Here is a 23,138-nt window from a genome sequence, read left to right on the forward strand (position 1 = left end):
CTTTCTTTCTTTCTTTCTTTCTTTCTTTCTTTCTTTCTTTCTTTCTTCGTAGTTCTAGCATCAAGTAAAGTGCCTAGTGCACAGTAGGCAGTTTAAATTAAATTATGCTATTTACTAGCTTTGGGCAAGTCACTCATTTCTTTCCTCATATGGGAAAAAGGAGATAATACTAACATCATCTGTCTTACCAAGTTATCAGAAAAGTGAAAAAGGCATACTTTAAAAACTGTCTGGTGATATGAATCAATAAGTGACTGAAAAATAATTTATCCAGCGTTTACTCAGTGTAAAACGCTCTGGTGATCTAGGAGAAAATAAATGTAGTACCTGCTTCTAAGAACATATTCTAATAGAGAAGAAAACAGATATGGGAAGTTTCTGCCTCACATTATGAGAACCCTTACTAGGATAAAGAAAAAAAGTAATGATAAATTTGAGTGCTGCCAGGAGGAAAGACTAAAGACTTAAAAAAAGATGATTATCACAAATGTATATTTATTCAATCTTATATGAGGTGAGGTGACTTTAGGTGCATCTTAGTAGCATAGTATATATATATATATATATATATATATATATATATATATATATATATAGCATAGGACTTGGATTCAAGGGAGACCTGAGTTCATATCTTGCCTGAGATACTTATTAGCTATGTGACCCTAGGCAAGTCTCTTAATTTTGCCATGCCCCAATTTCATCTGTAGAATGGGAATAATAATAGCATTTACCTCTCTGGAGTTTTGTGAGGATAAAATGAAGTAGCCTACATAAAATGTTTTGCAAACTTTAAAGTGTTTTATGCTTTCAACTGTTATTAATTTAAAATGTATTTTGTCTTCTGATAGAAAATAAGCTCCTTAAGGGTGGGGACTGTTTTATTTCTATTTTTGCCTCCCTGCCACCTAGCATAGTGTCTGCCACATAGGAGACATTTAATAAGTGCATACTGGTTGATCAACTAATTAAATATTTAAACAAGTTTCTGCCAGACTTTGTAGTGTACTAGATAGCATTGTACCTAGAGTCAGGAAGACCTGGGTTCAAATCCTCACTCAGACATTTATTTGATACATGACCCTGGATAAGTCATTCTACTTTCCTCTGCCTTGTTTTCCTCGTCTATAAGATGGGTAATAATAATGTATTTCACAGACTTGTTATGAGGCTTGAATGAGAAATATTTTTTTGTGAATCACTTCGTAAAGTACTCCATAAATGACTGCTACTATCATTATCGTTAATTTTATTATTTGTCAGCATTTACCTTTAGCATGGAAACATTCTACAGAATATTTTATTCTATTTTAGATTTTTTTGACTAAAGAGGATAAAATTGCTTTTAATGAAGAATATAAAAGAGTTAAGATTTTAAGGAAAAACAACATGCAAAAGAAATTAAGTAGAAAAACATAATTAAATACCATCTGTGCAATTCTTCCCCTCCTGACTGAATATCTCTGTCTCTAATGAATAGAAATAGTGGGTGTTTATTCTTTAGCTTGAAAATAATATCTCAACCACCTGGACTATGAATTGGGATTATTTCCCCAGAAATGGTGCCTTGTATAATACATTAGTATATATTTTAAACATATATTTATGTACTTGTTCATGTAAAACATGAACTCACACTTTGTCACTTGCTAGCTAAGGACAAGTTCCACAATCTCTCTGAAACTTGGTGTCATCATCTTAAAAATGGGAATAATATCATACTACCAACCTCACAGGGCTATTGTGGTAAAAAATACACTTCACAAATTAGAAAGTATGATGGAAATGTGAACTCTCATTTTTAAAAATTTCATTATTGGGTACTCCTAACAGGTGTGAAAATTAAGCAACATGGGAAGAGAAACACAAATGATGGATTTTTACAAACGTATTTTATGAAATATCAATGTCAAATTTCTCAAAATTTCAAATCCAAGTATGAGTATATCATAAGCATTAGGGTGAGGATTGATTGAATGAATTGATCACCCCATCTTAGTTAAATTATCTAAGAAGATACCGTAGCCCTGATACTTTATTAAGTGAAAATATTTCTGTTGAATATTTCAGTCAATTAAAGGCATTAAACTAAAGGATTCCAGGTAACACATTCTACATCTTCTATAAAATATTAACAATATCAGAAACAATTATTATTCCAGGGGACTGGCAACCAAGGGGAGAGAAAAGTCTCTGAGAGGGAATCACTAGGGGAGAGGAAAGATCAGACTTTGTTAACTCCCCGCCCCTTGCCCAGATGACAACCTTGTGAACTTCATAGGGTTAGAGGATTTGGCCTTCTCGTGGGCACGCTAACAGTGTCCTAGGATCACCAAGAAGAAATGAGACACGGTGAGTAGAGGCAGCTTTAGGACTTTCCATGGGGCCCAGAAGAAAGCTACATCTTACCTTAGGAGAACTCCGTGAGTGTCCCTTGAAGAGAAGAAAAGGCTTTCTAATGATCAGGAGCCGTGAGTTTACCTTTTGCTACATGTACTTTCTAATCTTGAACACATTTTGCCATGGACTTGGACTCCATATATACTTTAGGAGAGTATGTTCCAGAATTTGGGGACATGATTTTGTACTCATAGCTCTTCCTGATCACCTTAGAGACAGTCTTTCCTAAAAGCTCATTAAATCTGGCCGACTAATTGATGTGCACTGAAACACATGGGAGTGGGTTGGGTGCCATGAGAACAGTTGGGTTTCAAGAACTGTGGTATTAGAAAATCGTTCCCTCCCTTCCAAACCCTCAGCGTCCCCTAGAACCTTGAGAAGGGATTTTGGGAACTGCCTTGACAATTAAAATGGGAGTCAGACAGTAGCCCAGAATATGTGCTACAGAAAATTTATTCACTTGTTTATTATTATTATCATTATTAGTGAGGCAATCAGGGTTAAGTGACTTGCTTAGGGTCACACAGCTAATAAGCATCAAACATCTTAGGCCAGATTTGAAATCAGATTCTCCTAATTCCAGGGCTAGTGTTCTATCCACTGTACCATTTAGCTGCCCCTTTCTTTGCTCTTTAAAAAAAGGAGTGCTAGACCTTCAGTAATAGTACTAGTTAAGGTCCTCTACATATTGTGATTTGAGGAGCTCCAGAAAGGCATTCATTCCCTTCAAATGTCTTATCCACTGGTGATTTAAATTCAGTCCTTAGCGATTAAGTTGTTTGGAACAACACCATGCCTAGGTTACCTCTTCAAGATTTAAAGTTGAAAGTAGCATATTATATTAATTTTACAATACCCATATGAAAGGTTAAGTAAATAGGTGATTTAGTTTTTAAAAGGAATCGAAATTTAGTGGATAATTGGCTTGATTTTGGCTTTCAATGAATTTCCAGTTTATAATTTTTTAAATAATGTTTACTTTTCAGTACTTGTTTATTTATGTTGCATATAATGAAAAAAATTCTGGAGTGTTAAAAAGGCAGATGAAATGTTATATATCACATATACCAACTCCTTCATTTTGCAGATAAGCAAAGTAAAATCTAAACAAGGGAAAAGATTTGTCCAAGGCTGAATAGGAGTTAGTGACATGATATTGGGCAAACTACTCCCACACCAACCTCAACCATGCATTCCACACTTGCTTCCTGAATGGCACATGGAAGGAGCTTCATAGTGGGTACCATGCTAGGCAAGCATCTCTGATATACTTATTTTGTGAGCAGAATTTTTTGGCTGTGCAAATATGGGATTTGTAATTAAACGCTCAACTTAATTATTTTCTGTCCCTAATTATCTCCTTCGACTTTGATTCTCCTAACAACACTGGTAGGAAGATGAATTTCATGTCCCACAAAGATCTTAAACTCAACAAATCCAAAGATAAACTCATTATCTTCCCCATCCCCAAGACCTCCCCTCTTCCTAACATTTTTATGCCAAGGGCACCAACTTCCTCCCAGGCACCTAGGTTTTCATTCTTGACATCACTGTCTTTCACTCCCCTATCTAATCTGTTGTACTATGGAATCTGGCTTTATAACATCTATTGAATATGCCCCTTTCTCTCCTCTGGCCCTGACAATGATCTGGTACAGCCTTTCATTACCTCATACCTGTATTATTGCAAAAGCAGGCATTTAGGAAATTACAGAGCAATGCAGGGAATTGTGGCTTGTCCAGGGTCATAAACTAGTTATACTCTGAAAACTATCCACTTGCACCCACACTGCCCTGCTAGCTCCTTAATAAACATAAATATAAGATTCCCCAAATTAACATATAAGTGATGGCCTAAAAGTTACAAAATCCTGCTTAATAAAATTGGGAACACTTAATACTTTGCATTTCTGATCAAGGAGAGTGGTTTTATACCCTTTGCTCTAAGAAGAGAATTTCAGGTGTTGCCATAGTGCATAGAGTGCTGTATCTGGAGTTAGGGAGACTAATCTTCTTGAGTTCAAATCTAGTCTCAGACTCCAGCTGTCACACTGGGCAAGTCACTTAACCCTGTTTGCCTCAGTTTCCCCATCTGTCACATGAGCTGGAGAAGGAAATGGTAAATCACTCTAGTAGCTCTGCCAAGAAAACCTCAAATGGGGGTCACAAAAAGTCAGACATGACTGAAAATGACTGAACAACTACAAAAAAAGAAGAGGATTATTTGATTTTGGAATCTCACTTAATTTACCCTTATGAAAACCATATATGAGTTACATATCCTCTTACCTGGGTAACTGGATTCAGAGAAATTACCGGTTTTTGGCTATTTAAAAAGCATCCAATCTCATTATTAAATGGCTGTTCCTGAAGCATATAATAGGCTCTAATGACCTTGCCATCTAAATTATAGTAAATCAGAGTATAATAATTCTTTAAGACAGTTTCTAGTGCATCAAATCACCAGTGTTGTCTTTGGCATCTTTTTTTTTCTCCAATGCCCCTTACGTCACATTTCTACATTTAATTTTTTTTTTCTCTTCTCCTGTTTGGTTCCCCACACATTCTCTCTCCTCTATTCATGCTATTTGTCCCTGAAAACTTCAGAATTAATCTCTGTTCCAGCTAGAAATAGAATTTGGTGGTTTGGGTAAAAATGAAGAGGTAAGAAAAATGGTATTCACCTGCCTGATGAGGAAAAATTTAGGGAATGAGAAACAGAAGGAATTTTACCTGTGTGACTTTAGACAAAGCCTTCCTTTCTTTGGGTTTCTAGTCCCCTAAAATAATCCAGTTGGACTGGGTGAACCTTAAGACCCAGGGATAGGGGTGGTTAGGTGGCACAGTGAATGGAATACCAGCCCTGATATCAGACACAACACAAAAAACTAGCCGTGTGACCTTAGGCAAGTGACTTAACCCCCAATTGCCCTACCTTCTCTCCTCCAAAAAGCAAATAATGATAATAATAATAAAAAAGATCCAGGGATGATTTGGAGTTAGTTAAACTAGCTTAGGAGAGCCACTAAAAAAAATAATGTGTAATATGGGAATTTAAGTCTCAGAAATCAGCAAATGCTACAAAGTATGGCTTGATTTATTATTTTCTTGATTGTCTAGATGTAAGAAAATGATGGGGAAAATATTAATAATTCAGGTTGAAAGAGGAGAAAGGTTTGGGAATAATAAATTTCATTTGACAACCTCAAAAAAAAATAATTCGTTGAGCTCAAAAATATGTTGTGGTGTACATTTGACCTTTTTTTTCGAGACCTGATTGTTAAACATCTACCAACACACCCTTGCTGAAGTTCCATCAGGCTCTAAGTTTATTATTCAGAGAAAACCACCCTAATTTTCCCTTGAAAGTATGAATAATATACAACTGTGGGGAGGAGGGACAGAGATAAAAATATGAAATTATCCTAATATGAAGAGAATAAGATTTGGTAAATCCAAATGATCCTAATATAAAGAGAATATCTATAATCGTGGTTAATCTAAAATTTTAGATAAATTGATCTGAGCCAGTTTCTTTAATACCCATAAGTGCCTTAAAATGTTCTATAGTGGGAGACTGGTCAATTACCTCGGAGCGATCAATACGTAGGTTTTCATAGTTGTAGAAATTATCCAGGTTTTCCAATGTCACATCGTAGGCTTCAGAGTCATAGTTTATGGAGTCTAGGGTAGGAGCAGCCAAAGCAGTATCAAAGATGAAAAGTCCCAGGAAAAATCTTGCTAAGGTTTTCATTCTTCAACCCTGGGTAAATTATTTTTTTTTAATGAATGATATGCATCAATACATAGTTGAAAATAAATCGTGAAATTCCTGGTTTACAAAATAAGAATATCAAGTGAATACCAGCTGGTAGCATTTCTATTCACAGGTAATTAACAGTAAGAATAACATCTTTGGTGGGGTAATTTCTCACCTCCATGTTTTTGTACATGCTGAAATTCTTTCAAGGCTCAACTCAGCTGTCACCTCTTACAAGATGCTTTTCCTGATCTCTCCAGTCACTGGTGTTTTCTCTTTCCTGAACTTCACATTTTTTAATTTACTTATCCATTCAGTAGTGTCGTGGATAGAGTACTGGGCTTGGAGTCAGAAAACTAATCTTTGTGAGTTTAAATAGGCCTCAGACACTTACTAGCTGTGTGACCCTGGACAAGTCACTTAATCCTATTTGCCTTAGGTTCCTCATCTCTAAAATAAGCTGGAGAAGGAAATGGCAAAACACTCCAGTATCTCTGCCAAGAAAATCACAAAAGGGGTCACAAAGAGTTGGACATGAATGAAAGCACAGACTACCAACAAAAATAAAATGAGAATGGCATCTAATACCCAAAGGTTTTGTGAAGATAAAATGATAAAAAAATTTGAAAGATAAAATAAGGTGATATTTCTAAAGTATTTTACAAATCTTTTTTAATAATTATAATCTATTTAGTAAAAGAGCTGATTGATTAGGCATATACAATGGTGACTTCACTTTCTACTTCAGTGCTGATAGAAGTGATTTGTTTAACAATTTCAGAAGGACCGTGCAAATCAATGAGATATTTGTGGATTCTCTTCTGAAAAATGCTAGCTTATGGTTAATATTCTTTCTTTTATGCACCAGATAGTGTGGTAGAAGCTGAAGATACAAAAGCAAAAAAAAAAAAAGATACACGATAACACTCTAGAAATGTGTGTGTGTGCGTGTGTGTATGTGTGTGTTAGTGTGTGTGCATGTGTGTGTATGTGTGTGTAGATGGGTGGGGAGGGAGGGAAGAGACCCAACACAAAACAGATAAATTTGACATTTAGAGTAAGTAAACAATCATAAATGAATAACATCAATGAGTAATTATTTAGTAAGCATCTGTGCCAGGCATTTTGCTAAGCATTTATGGTAGAAAGACCAAAATGAAATGGCCCTTGAATTAAAATCTGGGCAGATGTCCTGTATGTATATAAAGAGAATAAATATATAAAACATACTTCCAAGGTAGATAAATACAAGGTGGTTAGGGAGCAAAGGTACTAGCAGTTAGGGGGCTCAGGAAAAAAATCTCTTGATAGACAAGGTCTGCATCCTAGAGAGAAGCTACGAGCTCAAGGTGAGGAGGGAGTGCATTCCAGGCATAAAGGCTGACCAATGCAAAGATATTATAGATGTAAAACAATTTTTTGAGGGGAGGTCTAGAAATGGGCAGTATTGGGAAGGTCTTCATGTATGAGGGGGTGGTTGAGTTGAGAAATGAAGTAAGTTATAACTCCTAAGAGGAAGAAATGAGGAGAAAGAGCATCAATGGAATGGGAATAATGCTTATTGAAAGACATTGGGCTGGGAGATGGAATGTCATTTATGTAATCAACAACAACCTAAAGGATTTGAGTAGCTTCTGCTGAAACACTTATAATTAGGAGGGCCGCAATGGTTCCTAAGGCAGCTATTTCTTTTTTATTTATTTATTTTTTTGGGGGGGGATGCTCTCATTGTTAGGAAGGTCGTTCTAACCACTTCTAATTCCTTCAATTGCTAGCTAATAATTGACATTTTTTTGTAGCCTGCTGAGTATACTATTTCACATGATGCTTACAACAACCCTGAGAGGTAGGTAATATTACTATCCCTATTTTTACAGGTGAGGCAGAATTTGAGTGACCTGTCCAGGGTCATAAAGCTAGTGTCTGAGGTGGGATTTGAACTCAGGTCTGCCTCTCCTCCAAGTCCAAGACTGTATCCACTACTTTAAGCTTCCTCTAAAGTTGGCTGATCCTTATGGGATATAGCTTCAAATCATTTCACTCTCCTGGTCTTCCTTCTCTGGATATCCTTCCTAAAATGTAGCCTCTAGAACAATATTTCAGAAATAGTCCAAATAGCCTAACAGAAAGAGAGACATTTACCTCCATTACTCTAACCCATGAGCTCACCATTTATCCTGTTAACATAGATGCATTCTACTAAAATCTTTGGTCTTTTCCATATGAACTGATGTCTAGGCACATTTCTACCATTTTCTCCATAATTTTAAAATTGAATATAAAGTTTAAATTGCATAAATATATTTGCATACAAGTAAATGTTTATTGAATTGAATTTCCATATATTAAAATGAACACATCACTCCAACCCACCTTGGTTGGTTGGTTTGTTTGTGTGTATATCTCAGTTGTTTCTTCCAGCAAACAAGCTATCCACCTCCCTGAGATCCTGCATCACAGGATCCTAGCTGGAAGAAATCTTAGAGATCAACAAATCCAATCTCCTCATTTTTTTTTTTTACAGAGGATGAAATTGAGGCAAAGGGAGTTTAAGGGACTCAGCATCAGAGAAGTCTAGCTTTAAAGCTAGAAGAGGTCATTGAGTCTAAAGTCCTCACTTTACAGATAAGAAAATAGACATAGAAAACTTAACTTAGGACTAGTGTGGATAGAGCACTGGTCCTGGAGTCAGGAGGACCTGAGTTCAAATCCAGCTTCAAACACTTAGTTAGCTGTGTGACTCTAAGCAAGTCACTCAACTGATTGTCTCCCCCCAGAAAATTTAGGATCAAGGGATCCTAACTTTAGAGTAGTAAGGTATTTTAAAGTCCCTTGAGCCCAATCCCCTCATTGTATAAAGTAGGAAATAGAGGCATCAAAAATTAAATGACAGACAACCAGCATGTGTCAGAGTGAGGATTTAAACTCTGGTTTCCCTAATTTCAACCTTAGTATTCTGTCCATGGCACAGCCAACCATAGTAAGTGCACCATCTATGACTAAGCTACCAATATCATAAAAAACCTGGAGGTTTTAGTTAAAACCAAGCCTATTTCACAGATGAGGAAATCAGATACTTTAAAGGTGGTGACTTTGTCACAGGCAGCATATTACGATATTTAACCACACAACTCTAATTTATGCGTTTATATCTTTTAACATTAGTAAGTAATAGAATAATAGATTTAGAACTGGGAAGGACCACAGAAGCCATTTAATGGAATCTACCTCCTTTTACAGATGGAGAAACTGAGGCTCAGAGAGGTCAAGTGAATTGCCCAAGGTCATACAGGCAATTAATGATAAATCCAGGTTTATAACTCAGGTACTTTGACTCCAAATACAGCACACCTGCCCCTGACCCAATTTTCTTCAGGAAATAGATTGAAAAAGTTTCTTAAGTAGATCAAGGGTAAAGAGAGAAAACTAATATGCTTTTTTGGCTTTGGAGTGCAGTGTTCTATTTGAACTTTGATAGAAATTCAAGGTTTGTATTTTTCCATCTCACAGTAAAAAGGTAGCACACATTTCCAAAAGTGGTACCTGGCAATGTTCCCATGAAAAAAAGCATGAGATTAGGTCTAACATTTCAAAAATAAATCCCCTCTACTAAGCAAAGCACTGTATCACTATCATTAATGTTGTATTTTTTTTTGGCTAATCACTATCTTATCTCCTTCCCTATTTTTAGGACTCTGCCATTTAAAAATATACCATAACTAAGAAAAAAAGCTATGTATTTGAAATTCTGTGTTTAGGTTAGTCTTCCCAATGTAAAATACATATCTATCTATATATGTGTGTATGTGTAGACAGAGACAGAGATACACACATACATATGTACATATATGTATATTTGTTGATCGTCAATGTGATGTAAATATTAATTTTCTCTCTCAAGGACAGAGCATTTAGAGCTCACCATAGACAATTATACCATAGACAACTTCTAACCCCACATTGAATTTTATTTATGAAAAAAAAACAGAGCAATATCTTCCTAGATGGTTTCAATAATATGCATTTTGAGCCATTATTTTCTCAATTCCACTTAAAATAAACATTGCCCATGGCAGCTTATGGACATACACAAACACATAAAATGGAATCCATGAGTCAATGTTCTTTCCAAGTTTGAATGCACAGATAGATATACTGACCCTCAGTAGGCCTTGAAAGAACGTCTTTATGAAGTCGTTTTACGCAGAGGGATATGAAATTCCTCTGGGAAAGGGGAGCAGTACAAGGGGCTCATTTTTCAACCCTCCTATGCTTTCTTCAAATAAACTTTTTTTCCTCTTGCTGGATAAATCAAGAATCTGTTTCCTTTTCCTTTGCTGAAGGTGTTAGTAGAATACATTGATTCCCAAATTGGATTTGAAGTTTGCACACGAAGTCTCATTTGAGCAATACTGTCATGTGCAAATTCTTTAAAAATATATTCTACCATATTAAAATGGGAATCATTGCACCATGGCCCCTACCATTGTTTAACCTGAGTCCTGCCTTGAAATGCACGTTCTGTAAATTTCAGGCAGCAGTTTTATTAGCTAGCGAAAACATCCCCTTGCTGATACTTAATTTTTTTGTTTTGTTTTTCTCACTTTATATTTTATGGTCTGTTCCTGTCAAGAGTGCACATGGCTTCAGTTCAGGGTTGGCTTGGACTTTGGCTCACTTCCTAAGGGGACCAACAATAAGGTATTGTGCATAACTCTTTAGAAATACTCTAAGGACCAAGCCCCCCCTCCCCAATTTTTTAGTGCTGTTTTTAAATTTCTTTCAATAATTCTATTAATTATCTTAATTGGAAATCTGTAATTATCTTATTCCTTAATAAATTTCTAATATATTTGTTTTCAATTTTTCTTAAGCTTTTAAAGTTTTCAAAATGCATAGAACTTAGGAAAAGAATTCTCAAAATACCACAGAACTTCATCAATTAAAAAGTCTAAAACCTAACAAAACAAACCAAAAAGCCATCCTGTATCCCATTTTATATTCCATATTCTTCCCTTCCTTCCACCCCACTCTTTAGCAATTCTCTAATCAATAGGCATCAATCACAGCTGTCAATATCTGCGAAGAATATGGCATAAACCTGGATATTGGCTTCATCTGGGGTATATTGGAACCTACTCTACTTACACTGGCATTTGGTATTGCTGGAAGATGAAATATTTTGCCATGCATTATATATATATATATATATGTATATATATATATGACTGTGTATATTTCTATGCAAAGTCATGCCTTAGAAATATCCAAGAAAAATATAAAGTCACTAATAATATTAAACTACATCAATCAACCAGTGAGTCCCATGATATTTGAAAATAAATAGAATGAAAAATGTTGTCATCTTAAGGAAAAAAGAAAACACACACAAGTAACTAACCAAAGAGGAAAGCAAGTTCAAAAACTTACCTTTGGCTCTGTCTCTCTGAAATGGCATGAAGCGACTGAGGATACAAAGCTGGTGGTATTTGCCCTTGACCAATGGAAGTGAATTTTGGGTCTGTGGGAGGTGAAAGTTGTAACACTCAATTTGTTGTTTGGGAAAGCTAAACCTGAGAAGAACTTCTCAAGTCTTTAAAACCCACTGAATTAGTTTATCTTCTCTAAGAATAAGTGAGACAGTCAATATTGAATAGTTTATCCTTTCAAAAATAGTCTGTTAAAACCCCTAACTTCTTTTATGTCATTTACAGTTTAAAAATGAAGTTGGTTTTTACCTTAGAAAGCACTTATAACATATTGAACAATAAAAATAACAATATATTTATTAAAGTTCTTCAAATAAGCATTTGAGAATATTTCTTATTGGAAAAAAGTTTTTAAATGCCATAAATGTTTACCTATGGTAGTTTTTCTTTTGAATATTTTACATGTAATGAACCAAAATTAATTAATTAACTAAATTTAAATAAGGGTTAATTAATTAAAATGTATATGAACAAAATCTAGGATTATCAGCAATTGTTAAACCTTTGCCCAAGATTTACTTGGTAATAAAAGGATGCATTGTCTAATATGCAATATTTTTTTTTAAAAAATCAGAAGTGATATTAAATATAAATGCTTTATTTGAGATTTTAAATTTGTTTTTCATAAATAAAGTACTGACTGACAATTATGTTATAGATTTGATCTCTGAATGGATGGTCTTTAGAGAGTTTTTTTTCTTATTTTTATGAACACGAACTAGGAAATTTTAATTCACCAAAGTCTCCCATAACTAATGTAACTAATAATATACTTTTACACAGTATTCTAAGACATCAATTTTCTATCAATATAACACATTTAGAGTGAGAAGAGTCACTGGGAGATCAAGTAATTTGCCCATGGTTACCTATGTAAGCTTGAGAGGTCTAATTTGAACCAAACTCTCTGACTCTAAAATTAGTTCACTTTCCCCAAACCACAGAGGGCAATGTTTGATGTAGTCTTTTGTTATATTTCCTGACTTGTTTTGTTGTCGTTGTTGTTCTTTTAAGATTCAATAAGCTTGATGTCTGCCTGTAACTGGAGGAATATGTCCTCCCATACAATGCTGATGCTACTGCATGTTGTCTGGCAAACAGACTAAATTTAGCATACAAGAACTGGGTTTAAATCATTACTTCCCACCTATGTATTCTCAGACGTATCCCTTCCCTCGAGGCTCTCATAGTCTACTGGGGGAGACAACATGTAAACAACTATGTACAAATAAGATATAGACAGGAAAATTCAAGATAATCTCAATGCTAATGTTACAGAGGAATGAAAGAGGCCTTTTATAGGAAATGACATTTCAGCTTGACTTGGTTTATATGAATATGGGCAAATCACTTAACTTTTCAATGCTATAAGACTGAGTGCAGATGCAATACACCATCTGGGCTCATTTCCCAATATGCACTCACATATAATTACTAGTTAGTCTCAGATCTTTAAGATTAACCATGAAGTGCTAAAGTTTCTAATCATGTTGCTTTTGTTCCCTATCAACAATCTATCTATTATTATAGTAACATTAATTATTATTAATTAATATCAATTATCAATATATTATAAAAATTACATTAATATATTATATAAATCTATTTGTAAAATGAAGATGTTATATTGGATGATCTCAATTTTTCCTTCAAGTTAGCAGAGCTATGCTAGAGATGCTCCAAATGGTTTCAAAAGTTAATTGTTAACTTTTCTGTGTGAACCTCAGAAATCAATACACAAGTACAAAACAGGACTTAGTTTATTCCTTGGTTGATTGTCTAGACTTAAGAAAATGAAGGACGAAACTTTAATGCTACAGATTAAGCTAAAAGGTATATTGTAAATTCACCTTCCCCTCCCCGCAACCCCTTCCACACTTAGAGAGTAGTTGTTAACATTTCACAGTCCTCCTTAGCTTTCGGACCCAAGACCCGCATTCTGTAAGTATTCTGGACTTCTAAGAGTATATCCTTTATATAGCAAAGCACTTAAAAAAACATGCACATTGGGGGTGGCTAGGTGGTGCAGTGAATAGAGCACCAGACCTGGAGTCAGGAGGACCTGAGTTCAAATTCGACCTCAGACACTTAACACAAAACTAGCCGTGTGACCTTGGGCAAGTCAGCTAACCCCAACTGCCCTGCCTTACTCCCTCCAGAAAAAAAGAAAAACACACCATTGAATACAAAGCTTTTTGAAAAATGGATTATGTATTATTTTAAGGGGGTGGAGCCAAGACGGTGGAGAGAAGCCAGGAAGTTGGCAAACTCTCCCCAGTTTCCCTTGGACCCATAGTTGAATCAGGTCTCTAGAAGGATTCTGGAGCAACAGAACCCACAAAAAGCAGAGTGAAACAATTTTTCAGCTCAAGATAACTTAGAAGGACTTCAGGAAAGATCAGTTTCACTTGGGTAGAAGGAAAACAGAGACTAGAGCAGGCTATAACCAGGCAAACCAGCAGGAGGCTCAGCCACAGCACAGATCAGCAATGGTGCTGGCTCAGCAGGCCAGCTGTGAGGCCTCCATCTCCAGCATAGCAGGTAAACTTCCAGCCCTGGAGCCCTGGTACAACAGGTGTGAATAGGCCAGGCAAATAAGGAAAGCAAGGAATAGTTTACCTGTCAGCTCTATAAAGAAGGGAAAAAATTATAACCAAACAAGAGACAGATAACATGATGAAATGCAAAATGGATAATTTTGATTACATTAAATTAAAAAAAGGTTTTGTACAAACAAAATCAATGCTACCAAGATTAGAAGGAAAGCAGAAAGCAAGGAAACAAATTTTTACAGCCATTGTTTCTGATAAAAGCCTCATTTCTGAAATATATAGAGAACTCAGTCAAATTTATAAGAATACAAGTCATTCCCTAATTGATAAATGGATATGATAAATGGATAAATGATAAATGGACATAAACAGGTAGTTTTTGGATGAAGAAATTAAAGTTATATATAGTCATAAGAAAAAATGCTCTAAATCACTATTGATTAGAGAAATGTAATTAAAACAACTCTGAGGTACCACCTCACACCTATCAGGTTGGTTAACATGACAGAAAAGTAAAATCATAAATGTTGGGGAGAATGTGGGAAAATTAGAACACTAATGCATGTTGGTGGAGTTGTGAACTGATTCAACAATTCTGGAGAGCAATTTGGAAAGGCAAAAAAACTGTGTAGACCCTTTGATCCAGCAATACCACTTCTAGTTCTGTATACTAAGGAGATTATTTTAAAAAGGTGAAGGACCCACATGTACAAAAATATCTGTAGCAGCTCTTTTTGTGGTAGCAAAGAATAGGAAATTGAGGGGATGCTTATCAATTGGGGAATGGCTAAATAAATTGTGGTATATGAATGAAATGAAACACTATTGTGCTATACAAAATGATGAGTGGGCAGATTTCAGAAAAACCTGGAAAGACTTACACAGACTGATGCTGTGTGAAGTGAGCAGAACCAGGAGAACATTGTACGTAGTAAGAGCAACACTGTGCAATGGATCAAATGTGATAGACTTAGCTCTTCTCAGCAATACAATGATCCAAGACAATTCCAAAACACTCATGATGGAAAATGCTATCCACATCCAGAGAAAGAACTATGGAGTCTGAATGCAGATTGAAAGATACTATTTTCAATTTTACTTTGTTTTTTTTTCCCCCTTTTTGTTCCGATTCTTCTTTTACAGCATTATTGATATGGAAATATGTTTAACATGATTGTAGATGTAAAAGCTACTTCAGATTGCTTGCTGTCTTGGAGAGAGGGAAGGGAAGGGAGAGAGGGAGAAAAACTTGGAACTCAAAATCTTATAAAAAGTAATATTGGGGTGGTTAGGTGGCACAGTGAATAGAGCACTGTCCCTGGAGTCAGGAGAACCTGAGTTCAAATCTGGCCTCAGAAACTTAACACTTATTAACTGTGTAACCTTGGGCAAGTCTCTTAACTCCAATTGCCTTGCCTTTCCCCCTCCAAAAAGCAGAAAAAAAAAAGGGATAAAATAAGGTGGAAAATTGTCTTTACATGTAATTGGAAAAAAATACTATTAAATAGGTAAAATAAAATTATTTTAAATTTAAAAAGAAAAATGGATTATATAATTCTTTAAAAAGACTAGGCCAGGGGCGCTAGGTGGCACCGTGACTGAGAGTGTCAGCCTCGGAGTCGAGAGGACCCGGGATTGGCTCCTGCCTCAGATACTTAATACCCACACAAAATAACTGGCCATGTAAACTTGGGCAAGTTACTTAACCCCAATTGCTTAAAAAAAAAGAATTGGCCAAACTTAGTGTGACCTTTTCTTGATAATGTAAATTCATCATTATAATCATCTTTGAATTACAGCACAAAATAGTAATTGAGACTCCACAGGCCTACTGAGACATTATTTACCTTCTATTCTAAATATTATTCAGTTGCTTCAGAATTTTCATGACCCCTTTTGGTGTTTTCTTGGCAAGGATATTGGAGCGGTTTGCCATTTCCTTCTCCAGGTCATTTTAAGATGAGAAATCTGTGGCAAACAGGATTAAATGATTTGCCCAAGGTCACACAGCTAGTAAGTGTCTGAGGCCAGATTTGAACTCAGGAACATGAGTGTACCTGATTCCTAATCCAGTATTCTATCTACTGTGCTGTCTAGCTGCCCGTTATTCTAAATAGCCCTAAACGATTACTTAAAAATTACTTTTAGTGACCCAAGTTTCTGTGTCTTTAACCATTTTAACCTTTTGTTTCATTGTATTTGAAGGTGTTGGGGGCCATGAGAGACAGGATGGTGGAAAGAGCATTGGACTTGGTCTAAGACCTCTTCGCGTTCTTCACTAGCTGGGCAGCCAAAAAGAGAAGTTATAAACCTACAGAATGATGGACAATTGTGTGATATCTACCATTTCTTTGGTCTCCTTTCCAACATGGGCATTGACATTTGGACTGCCTTGAAAAGTAGTTTTTATAAGTTTGTCTCTTTCCCTAAGTGGATGGCTTCTTTTGAATTGTTGTCTAGTGCTATCTCTAGTCAACAGGCACTTATTAAGTGCCTACTGTGTACCAGGAAGTATGTCAAACACTGTGAATACAAAGAAACAGCCCTGCCCTCAAGGAGTTCACCTTCTATTGAAAGAGACAACATGCAGACAACTATATACACACGGTATATATACAGTGTAAACTGAGGATAATTTCAGAGGGAAGTATGAAGGGTGACCTGGAAAACCCCCCTGCACAAGGTAGGATTTGAGCTGATACCTAAAGGATTCTAGGCAGTGAGGAGGGAGAACATTCTGGGCATTTGGGATAGTTAATGAAAAGGCTTAGAAGTGGAAGATAGGTGTGATTTGACCCCAGATGACCCTAATAAGGGTGGCTAGGTGATCCAGTGAATAGAGCACTGAACCTAGAGTCAGGAGGACCTGAGTTCAAATCCAGCCTCAGACACTTAACACAAAACTAGCCATGTGACCTTGAGCAAGTCACTTAACCCCAATTGCCCTGCCTTCCCCTCTCCAAAAAGCAAAACAAAAACAAACAAACAAACAAACAAAAAAAACCCAGATGACCCTAATAGCTCCAACTATAGTTCTTACCATAGCAAGGACGTTAAATTTCATCTAGTCCAATACGTTCATTTTACAGATCAAGAAAATGAGTCCCTCAGGTGAGTGACTTATCCAAGAAATGAGTCCCTCAGGTGAGTGACTCATCCAAGGTCACTCAGGTAGTAAGTACTAAAGCTAGCATTTGAACCCACTTTCTATGACTTCAGACCAAGCCTTCTCTATGATATCTCCCTCTTCATCATCATTTTCCAGAAACTTATGAAGTCCTATTTGTCTGTCTTCATCATGAAAATGTATTAACTAACCTCCAAGGTACGGCAGTTAGGGAGCACAGTGAATAGAGCACTGAGCTTGGAACCAGAAAGACTCATCTTCCTAAATTCAAATTTAGCCTCAGACACTTCCTAGCTGTGTAACCCTGGGCAACATACTTCACCCTGTTTGCCTCAGTTATCTCATCTGTAAAATGAGCTGAAGAAGGAAGTGGAAAACTATTCTAGTATCATCTCCCAAACGGGATTACAGAGAGTCAGAGAGAACTGGAAAAATGACTCAACGACAAAAAGCTTATTACATCATTGGCACTTACCAGAATAGATGATCAGTAATATTAAATATCAACCAGGCCATCCTTGAGATAGCAGAGATTCTGAAACTATCCCTTAACCAGATGACCTCGCAGCTAGCCAGTGGCTGCTGAAGCTTGTCAATTGATATGTCACCAACTGGTCCTCCCACTGGTGGCCAAATTTGCTACTTCCAAACTCCTGTGGACTTAACAAGTGAATTATTAGTTTTATTAGAATTGTATGTAAGTAAAAGGTAAATAGATGCAGTGTGAGTAACTTACTGTCTCTTACTTATGGGTCTTTAGTACCCGGATTTTTGTGACATATACTATGTGTTATGAGAAGATTTATATAGAGTGCCCCCAAAGTTTAAATAGCTTTAAAACTGTACTAAAACTTTGGAATACCCTATCTCTCCATTTCCTAGTTTGTCTAGGTTCTAGATTACTTGAATTTGTCAACTAACTAATTTTTACAAAGGTAATTTGATATTAAGTCTGTTCTCTATTACTGCTGTATCACATTCAGTTTATGGTCCACTATACTTCCCTGTTCAATTTCTTCTGTGTCTATTTTTTCACCACATTGTGACATTATCATTTATGCTTTGCCCCTGAATATTTACTTCTACCACTATCCCTACTGAATTTTATCCTTGTTGTCATTTACAAAGTCAATTCCCTAATTTTGACACTTCATATCACAAGTGAAAATATTCAATAAGTCCAAGTTTAAGAAATGTTCACTATGGCACATTATTGAATGGATCTTCTTCTTGAGTTTCCAGTAATGATGCAATAAGTTCAAATCCACTGCCCATCTTGGACATCATTGTCTCGTGGAAAGTTTTCCCGAAGGAAGGTATTTGAAGCCCCAGATTGTTTTAATCATAAAATGGGAAATAATAGTACAGGCCAGATGTGAAATATCAAAAGTCCAGAGTGTTTTCTGCCTCCTGAATTTGACTGGCTAATATGTACACGTGGATAGCAAAAGCTTCTATTTTCAGGCCAAAATTTTCTGATTCTGTTGCTCGTTGACCCTGCAGTAATTAATGTCTAGTGTATTCTTGGCTGAATTCTTTTCACATTGTCTAATGTAGTTAAATCACTCTTTCTGGGTTGAATAAGTTAATTCATTTTCTTGTTTGCAAGATTTTTTTTTCCAGTTTGACTTTTCCATTTGGCTTTGGTGGATGGACTTTTGGCTCTAACCTAGAATCCTTTGCCCAAGACAAGATCTGACTTTAATTTTTCCTGTAACTATGAAATATTCATTTGGGGTTTCCAGCTTGTGATATCCTTTAATATCCATTTAAAAAGAAGACTACATTTTGTCTTTCATTTCCCTATTCAATATTCTCCTAACTTTTCATGCCTCCTTGGGCTTTGGATAGGGTAGCCAGAATAGCCCAAATCTCCAATAGACAACTGAGATAGATCATGAAAGAAGAATAAATAGAAAAAAAGTGAGAGAAGGTGACGATTCAGGAAGGGTACATTTATAAAATACCTTCAAATAAAATATTAGTAAAGATGACAGCTTGCAGCCTAGAGAGCCAAGGACAAAGGTGAAACACATATAGCCCCTTTCTCAGATGTGTGAGCACAGAAAATAGAGCAGAGTGTAAGAGATGCTACTGTTTGCCAAAGGAAAGAAGAAAAAAATTCAATATGACAAGTCGCTTATTTTTCATTGCTCCTAGGTAGGCTCAGACAGTACTCTCTTATATTGCATACTATACAGCTTTGTAGAACATTTTACTCACTAAATTCACATTATGTGGTTTCACATGTCATCTTTATTTGTGTTATGAAGGCAACTTGCATTTACCCAGAAGTATCAAAGTTCCTCCTCAATAGTTAACAGGACTTTTCTACTTCAACCAAATTTCTTTTTTATAACTTTATTTTATTTTTAATTTATGGAATGAAACAAGGATTTTCATAACAGTATAATAAAAAAGATGATTGCATATGAAATTACAAATCTAATTTGTACAACTTGCTATTCCTTTTAAATATATAATGAAGTTATCATGTAAATTTCTTTTCCCCTTTTTTTCTTCTCTCCCCTCCAAACAAAAATCTCCCCTCTTCACAAATAGAAATAAGCATAGGTTCGTCCTTGAACACTATGATATACCTCTGTGCTTGACATCCAATAAGTTCCTAAGAAATGTAATTTTTTTCATTCCTTAATGTATAACACACACAGGATTAAAATATCAATAAACTACTTTTAGAAAAGTTTAACTCAAAAACAAATATGCAATTGACCGAATAACTTTTCTGTTAGGGATTTAAGTGTCTGACAAAGCTGGCGCTGTGGTTAAAAAGGAAGTTGTCTCTGCAGTCCTACCATGCTGTGTGTTGTCATGATGGCTGAGTCTGCAGCAGGATTCACTCATAGCCACATCAAACATCTGGCTGACAGGCTGCATACATGAGCAGCATTTACGTGGCACCAGAAGAGAACTAAGAGAAAAACAAAGCAGAAACATAAGGGCTTCAATCTTTCAATGACATAGGATCAAAACCTTTAAGAAAAAAAATAGTAATATAACTACTGATGACCAGAGGATTATGGATTTAAAGCTGGAAGGTCCATAGAGGAGAATTAGTCTAAACTCTACATTTTATAGATGAGGAATACTTAGAAAATGTGTTCAATGCAATCTCATCAGGACGTCTCTGTCTCTCTCTCCTATCTTTCTTTTTCTGTCCCTGTATCTTCCCACTCTCTTTTTAACTTTTTGTCACTGACTCTTCTGTCTTTCTCTGTCTGTTTCTTTCTGGGTCTCTGTATGCTCTCTCTCTCTTTTTCTTTATCTCTTTGTCTCTTTCTCTGTCTCTTTTTGTCACTGTTTTTTCTTCCTCAGTATCTTTCTGTGTCTCTGTATCTTATGTTTTATTTTCTTTATTTTTCTCTCTGTGTCTATTACTCTTTTTCAGTCTCTCCTTTCTCTGCCCCCCCTCCCAAGTAATAAGGGTTACACCCCATAAATTATGCTTAGAACTGCTCTACCTGCTTCTGGTTCACCGTGTTGAACCACTTACTACTTGAAGAACTTAGGTACTATGGCATAACCAAGCAAACCCCTTAGCCCTGTTATGGAGATGGAGGGCATTCATTAGTTTAAAAGGTGGAGATCCCTTCCAGCTTATTCTCTTCCTTCCTGTCTCTGAAATATGTGTCCCTTAGATCACTCTCTGTGGACTGCCCATGAAAAAATGGGTTGCTCTTCTCTCTTCCCAAACCCCTCCAGCTGCATGACAGCTGTGAACAAACAGTGTAGCTCCTGCTTGGACAAACCAAAGAATAGATCTCAAAGCTCTGGCTGCCTTGATCTCTATTGTGTTTATTTGCCTGGAAAAAAGAGAATGATTTGAACAGCTAACCTGAGATGGATGTGTTTAGGTTTGGGGCAGTTAGGAGGTACAGTGGATAGAGGGCAGAGTCTGGAGTCAGGAAGACCTGAATTCAAATACAACCTAAGACACTGTGTGTGTGACCCTGGGCAAATCATTTAATTCTGTCTGCCTCAGTTTCCTTATCTGTAAAATGAGCTGGGGAAGGAAATGGCAAACCATTCCAGGATCTTTGCCAAGAAAACCCCAAATGATGTCACAAAGAGTTGGACACGACTGAAAATGACAAAATAACAATATGGCCCTTGTCACTTCCAAAGTTGGTCGATGCTGGATCCTTGTCAGTGCAGGAGCCATTGACTATAGCAATTCTTGGAGGAGAAGATGACTTCTGACTGGAAGGAGAATGATCCCAAACTCTGTCCTGGCTTGCTGGAAGACATGGCCTGGTGGAACAGTATCCCAGTTCCACAATGAACATACATGTGCAGAAGCAAAGAAATTCAAGTTAATAGCAAAACAAAAATAGAAAAAGTATACATGAGGGAATATATACCAGATAATAGAGTGAAGGACCTTTTCCTTTGGGAGAGAGGCAATTTAGCTCAACCAAGAGAGAAAGTCCCAGGGGAAATTCCCCAAAGTCTCTAGTGTAGACATCTGGAGCCAGGGAAGTGGTGGAGACTGGTAATTTCTCTCATATTGACTTCTTCCCAGAGTCTTGTAACCCTTCAACAAAGTGAAGTGGAGTTAGCATCTTCCATCTTCTCTCTTGAATCAAGGACCCAGCAGTGCCCTAAGTCTGAAAAGACTCAACTCAAAGAAAAGTTGAACAAAACTGAAGAGCTCAAATTCTCTCACTCTGAACAACTCCACCCCACCCCTCATGTAAGGCAGGAAGTTATCTCCACTAATGAGGAAAGATTCCCATACCAATGAGCTTTGGGACTTTGATTTACATGAATTTGTAAGGAATCTATAACCCCAGTTTCTGCCTAACCTTGTAGATGATCACATGTGGTTAGCCCTACAAAGCTTCACAGCTTGTAACTACCTTATTTTTCTTCTGTATTTCTATAAACACCAAGATTACACCTTTTCCTTCTTACAATAGGATTAAATATGGGCTGAACAATTTTCCAATCTGGAGTAGCAGGAGTTGGACTCCATGAGGAAAGGAAGTAAAATAAGCATTTCTTAAGTACCTATTCTATCCCAGAAAGGAACTATTTCTGCCTAACCTGTGGTAAAGCCTTCCAAGCTCATTTTGTCTGAGCAGCCACAGTTGGACACACTGTACCTTGACCCCAACATAGCCATTTTGGTCCTCTTTGAAAAGGAAGACAGCAGGCAGAGGCCCAGAAGACAACACTGCGGTGCGCAGAGGCCTGGACAAGGCCTGATTAATGTGGTGGCAAGTTGACCCACCAACCACAAGGGCCACCGCCAGGCCTATAACCACAGGGCTGGGACTGGATGGAGCAGGGTAAGAATCAGATGCCGGGCCCCTGGCAGGGGCAGCAGCTACTCCTGGGACTACCAATCCACAGACTAGAAATTTAAAAAGCCCCTATCTGCATCTCCAGGGACCAGGATGGCAGCTGCTCCAATCCTGGCTGCTCCAATCCCCCCCTCTGACCTTGAAAACATAGTAATTATTGCCCCAGGTCAAAACCTTAAACAGTAAAGGCTTAGGAACCCTAGAGGAAGGGTGTGGCTGTGACCCTTCCTCAAAATGTGTGAAAAGCAGACTGCAAAGACAAAGACTCTGGAGTCCTACTACCATAAGAGAGAGTTATCAAATTCAGAGGGAGACAGTGTTGACTCCACACCCACAGCTGAAGCTTCAACAGGAAACTAGTCTCAAGCACAGAAAGCATTCTTAGATGAGCTGAAAAAGAACTTTGAAAACCAAATTAGAGAGATAGAAGATAAAATGACTAATTCTCTTAAAATCAAAATTGCAAAATTAGAAAAACATTAC

General features: G+C 36.7%; 1 protein-coding gene across 2 annotated transcripts in view; it reads right to left on the bottom strand.

Moving 5' to 3' along the window:
* The window catches only part of EPYC (epiphycan), a 49,136-nt gene extending 28,126 nt beyond the window's left edge, over positions 1–21,010 (bottom strand). The window contains exons 1-5 of one of the 2 annotated variants that reach the window (XM_069095136.1): positions 20,811–21,010; positions 20,145–20,260; positions 17,804–17,988; positions 11,591–11,681; positions 5,990–6,163 (exon numbers count right to left, since the gene is read on the bottom strand). In XM_069095136.1, the coding sequence (XP_068951237.1) occupies positions 5,990–6,154 (165 nt within the window). In that variant the 5' untranslated portion in view covers positions 6,155–6,163; positions 11,591–11,681; positions 17,804–17,988; positions 20,145–20,260; positions 20,811–21,010. The remainder of the gene's footprint in view (positions 1–5,989; positions 6,164–11,590; positions 11,682–17,803; positions 17,989–20,144; positions 20,261–20,810) is intronic. The other variant, XM_069095137.1, reaches the window with a different exon arrangement.
* Positions 21,011–23,138: the final 2,128 nt, after the last annotated feature.

This window comes from Petaurus breviceps, unplaced genomic scaffold, assembly GCF_028583685.1.
Source record: "Petaurus breviceps papuanus isolate PSGF00001 unplaced genomic scaffold, PetGlider_PUasm1.0 225, whole genome shotgun sequence".
In the NCBI taxonomy this organism is placed as follows: domain Eukaryota; kingdom Metazoa; phylum Chordata; class Mammalia; order Diprotodontia; family Petauridae; genus Petaurus; species Petaurus breviceps.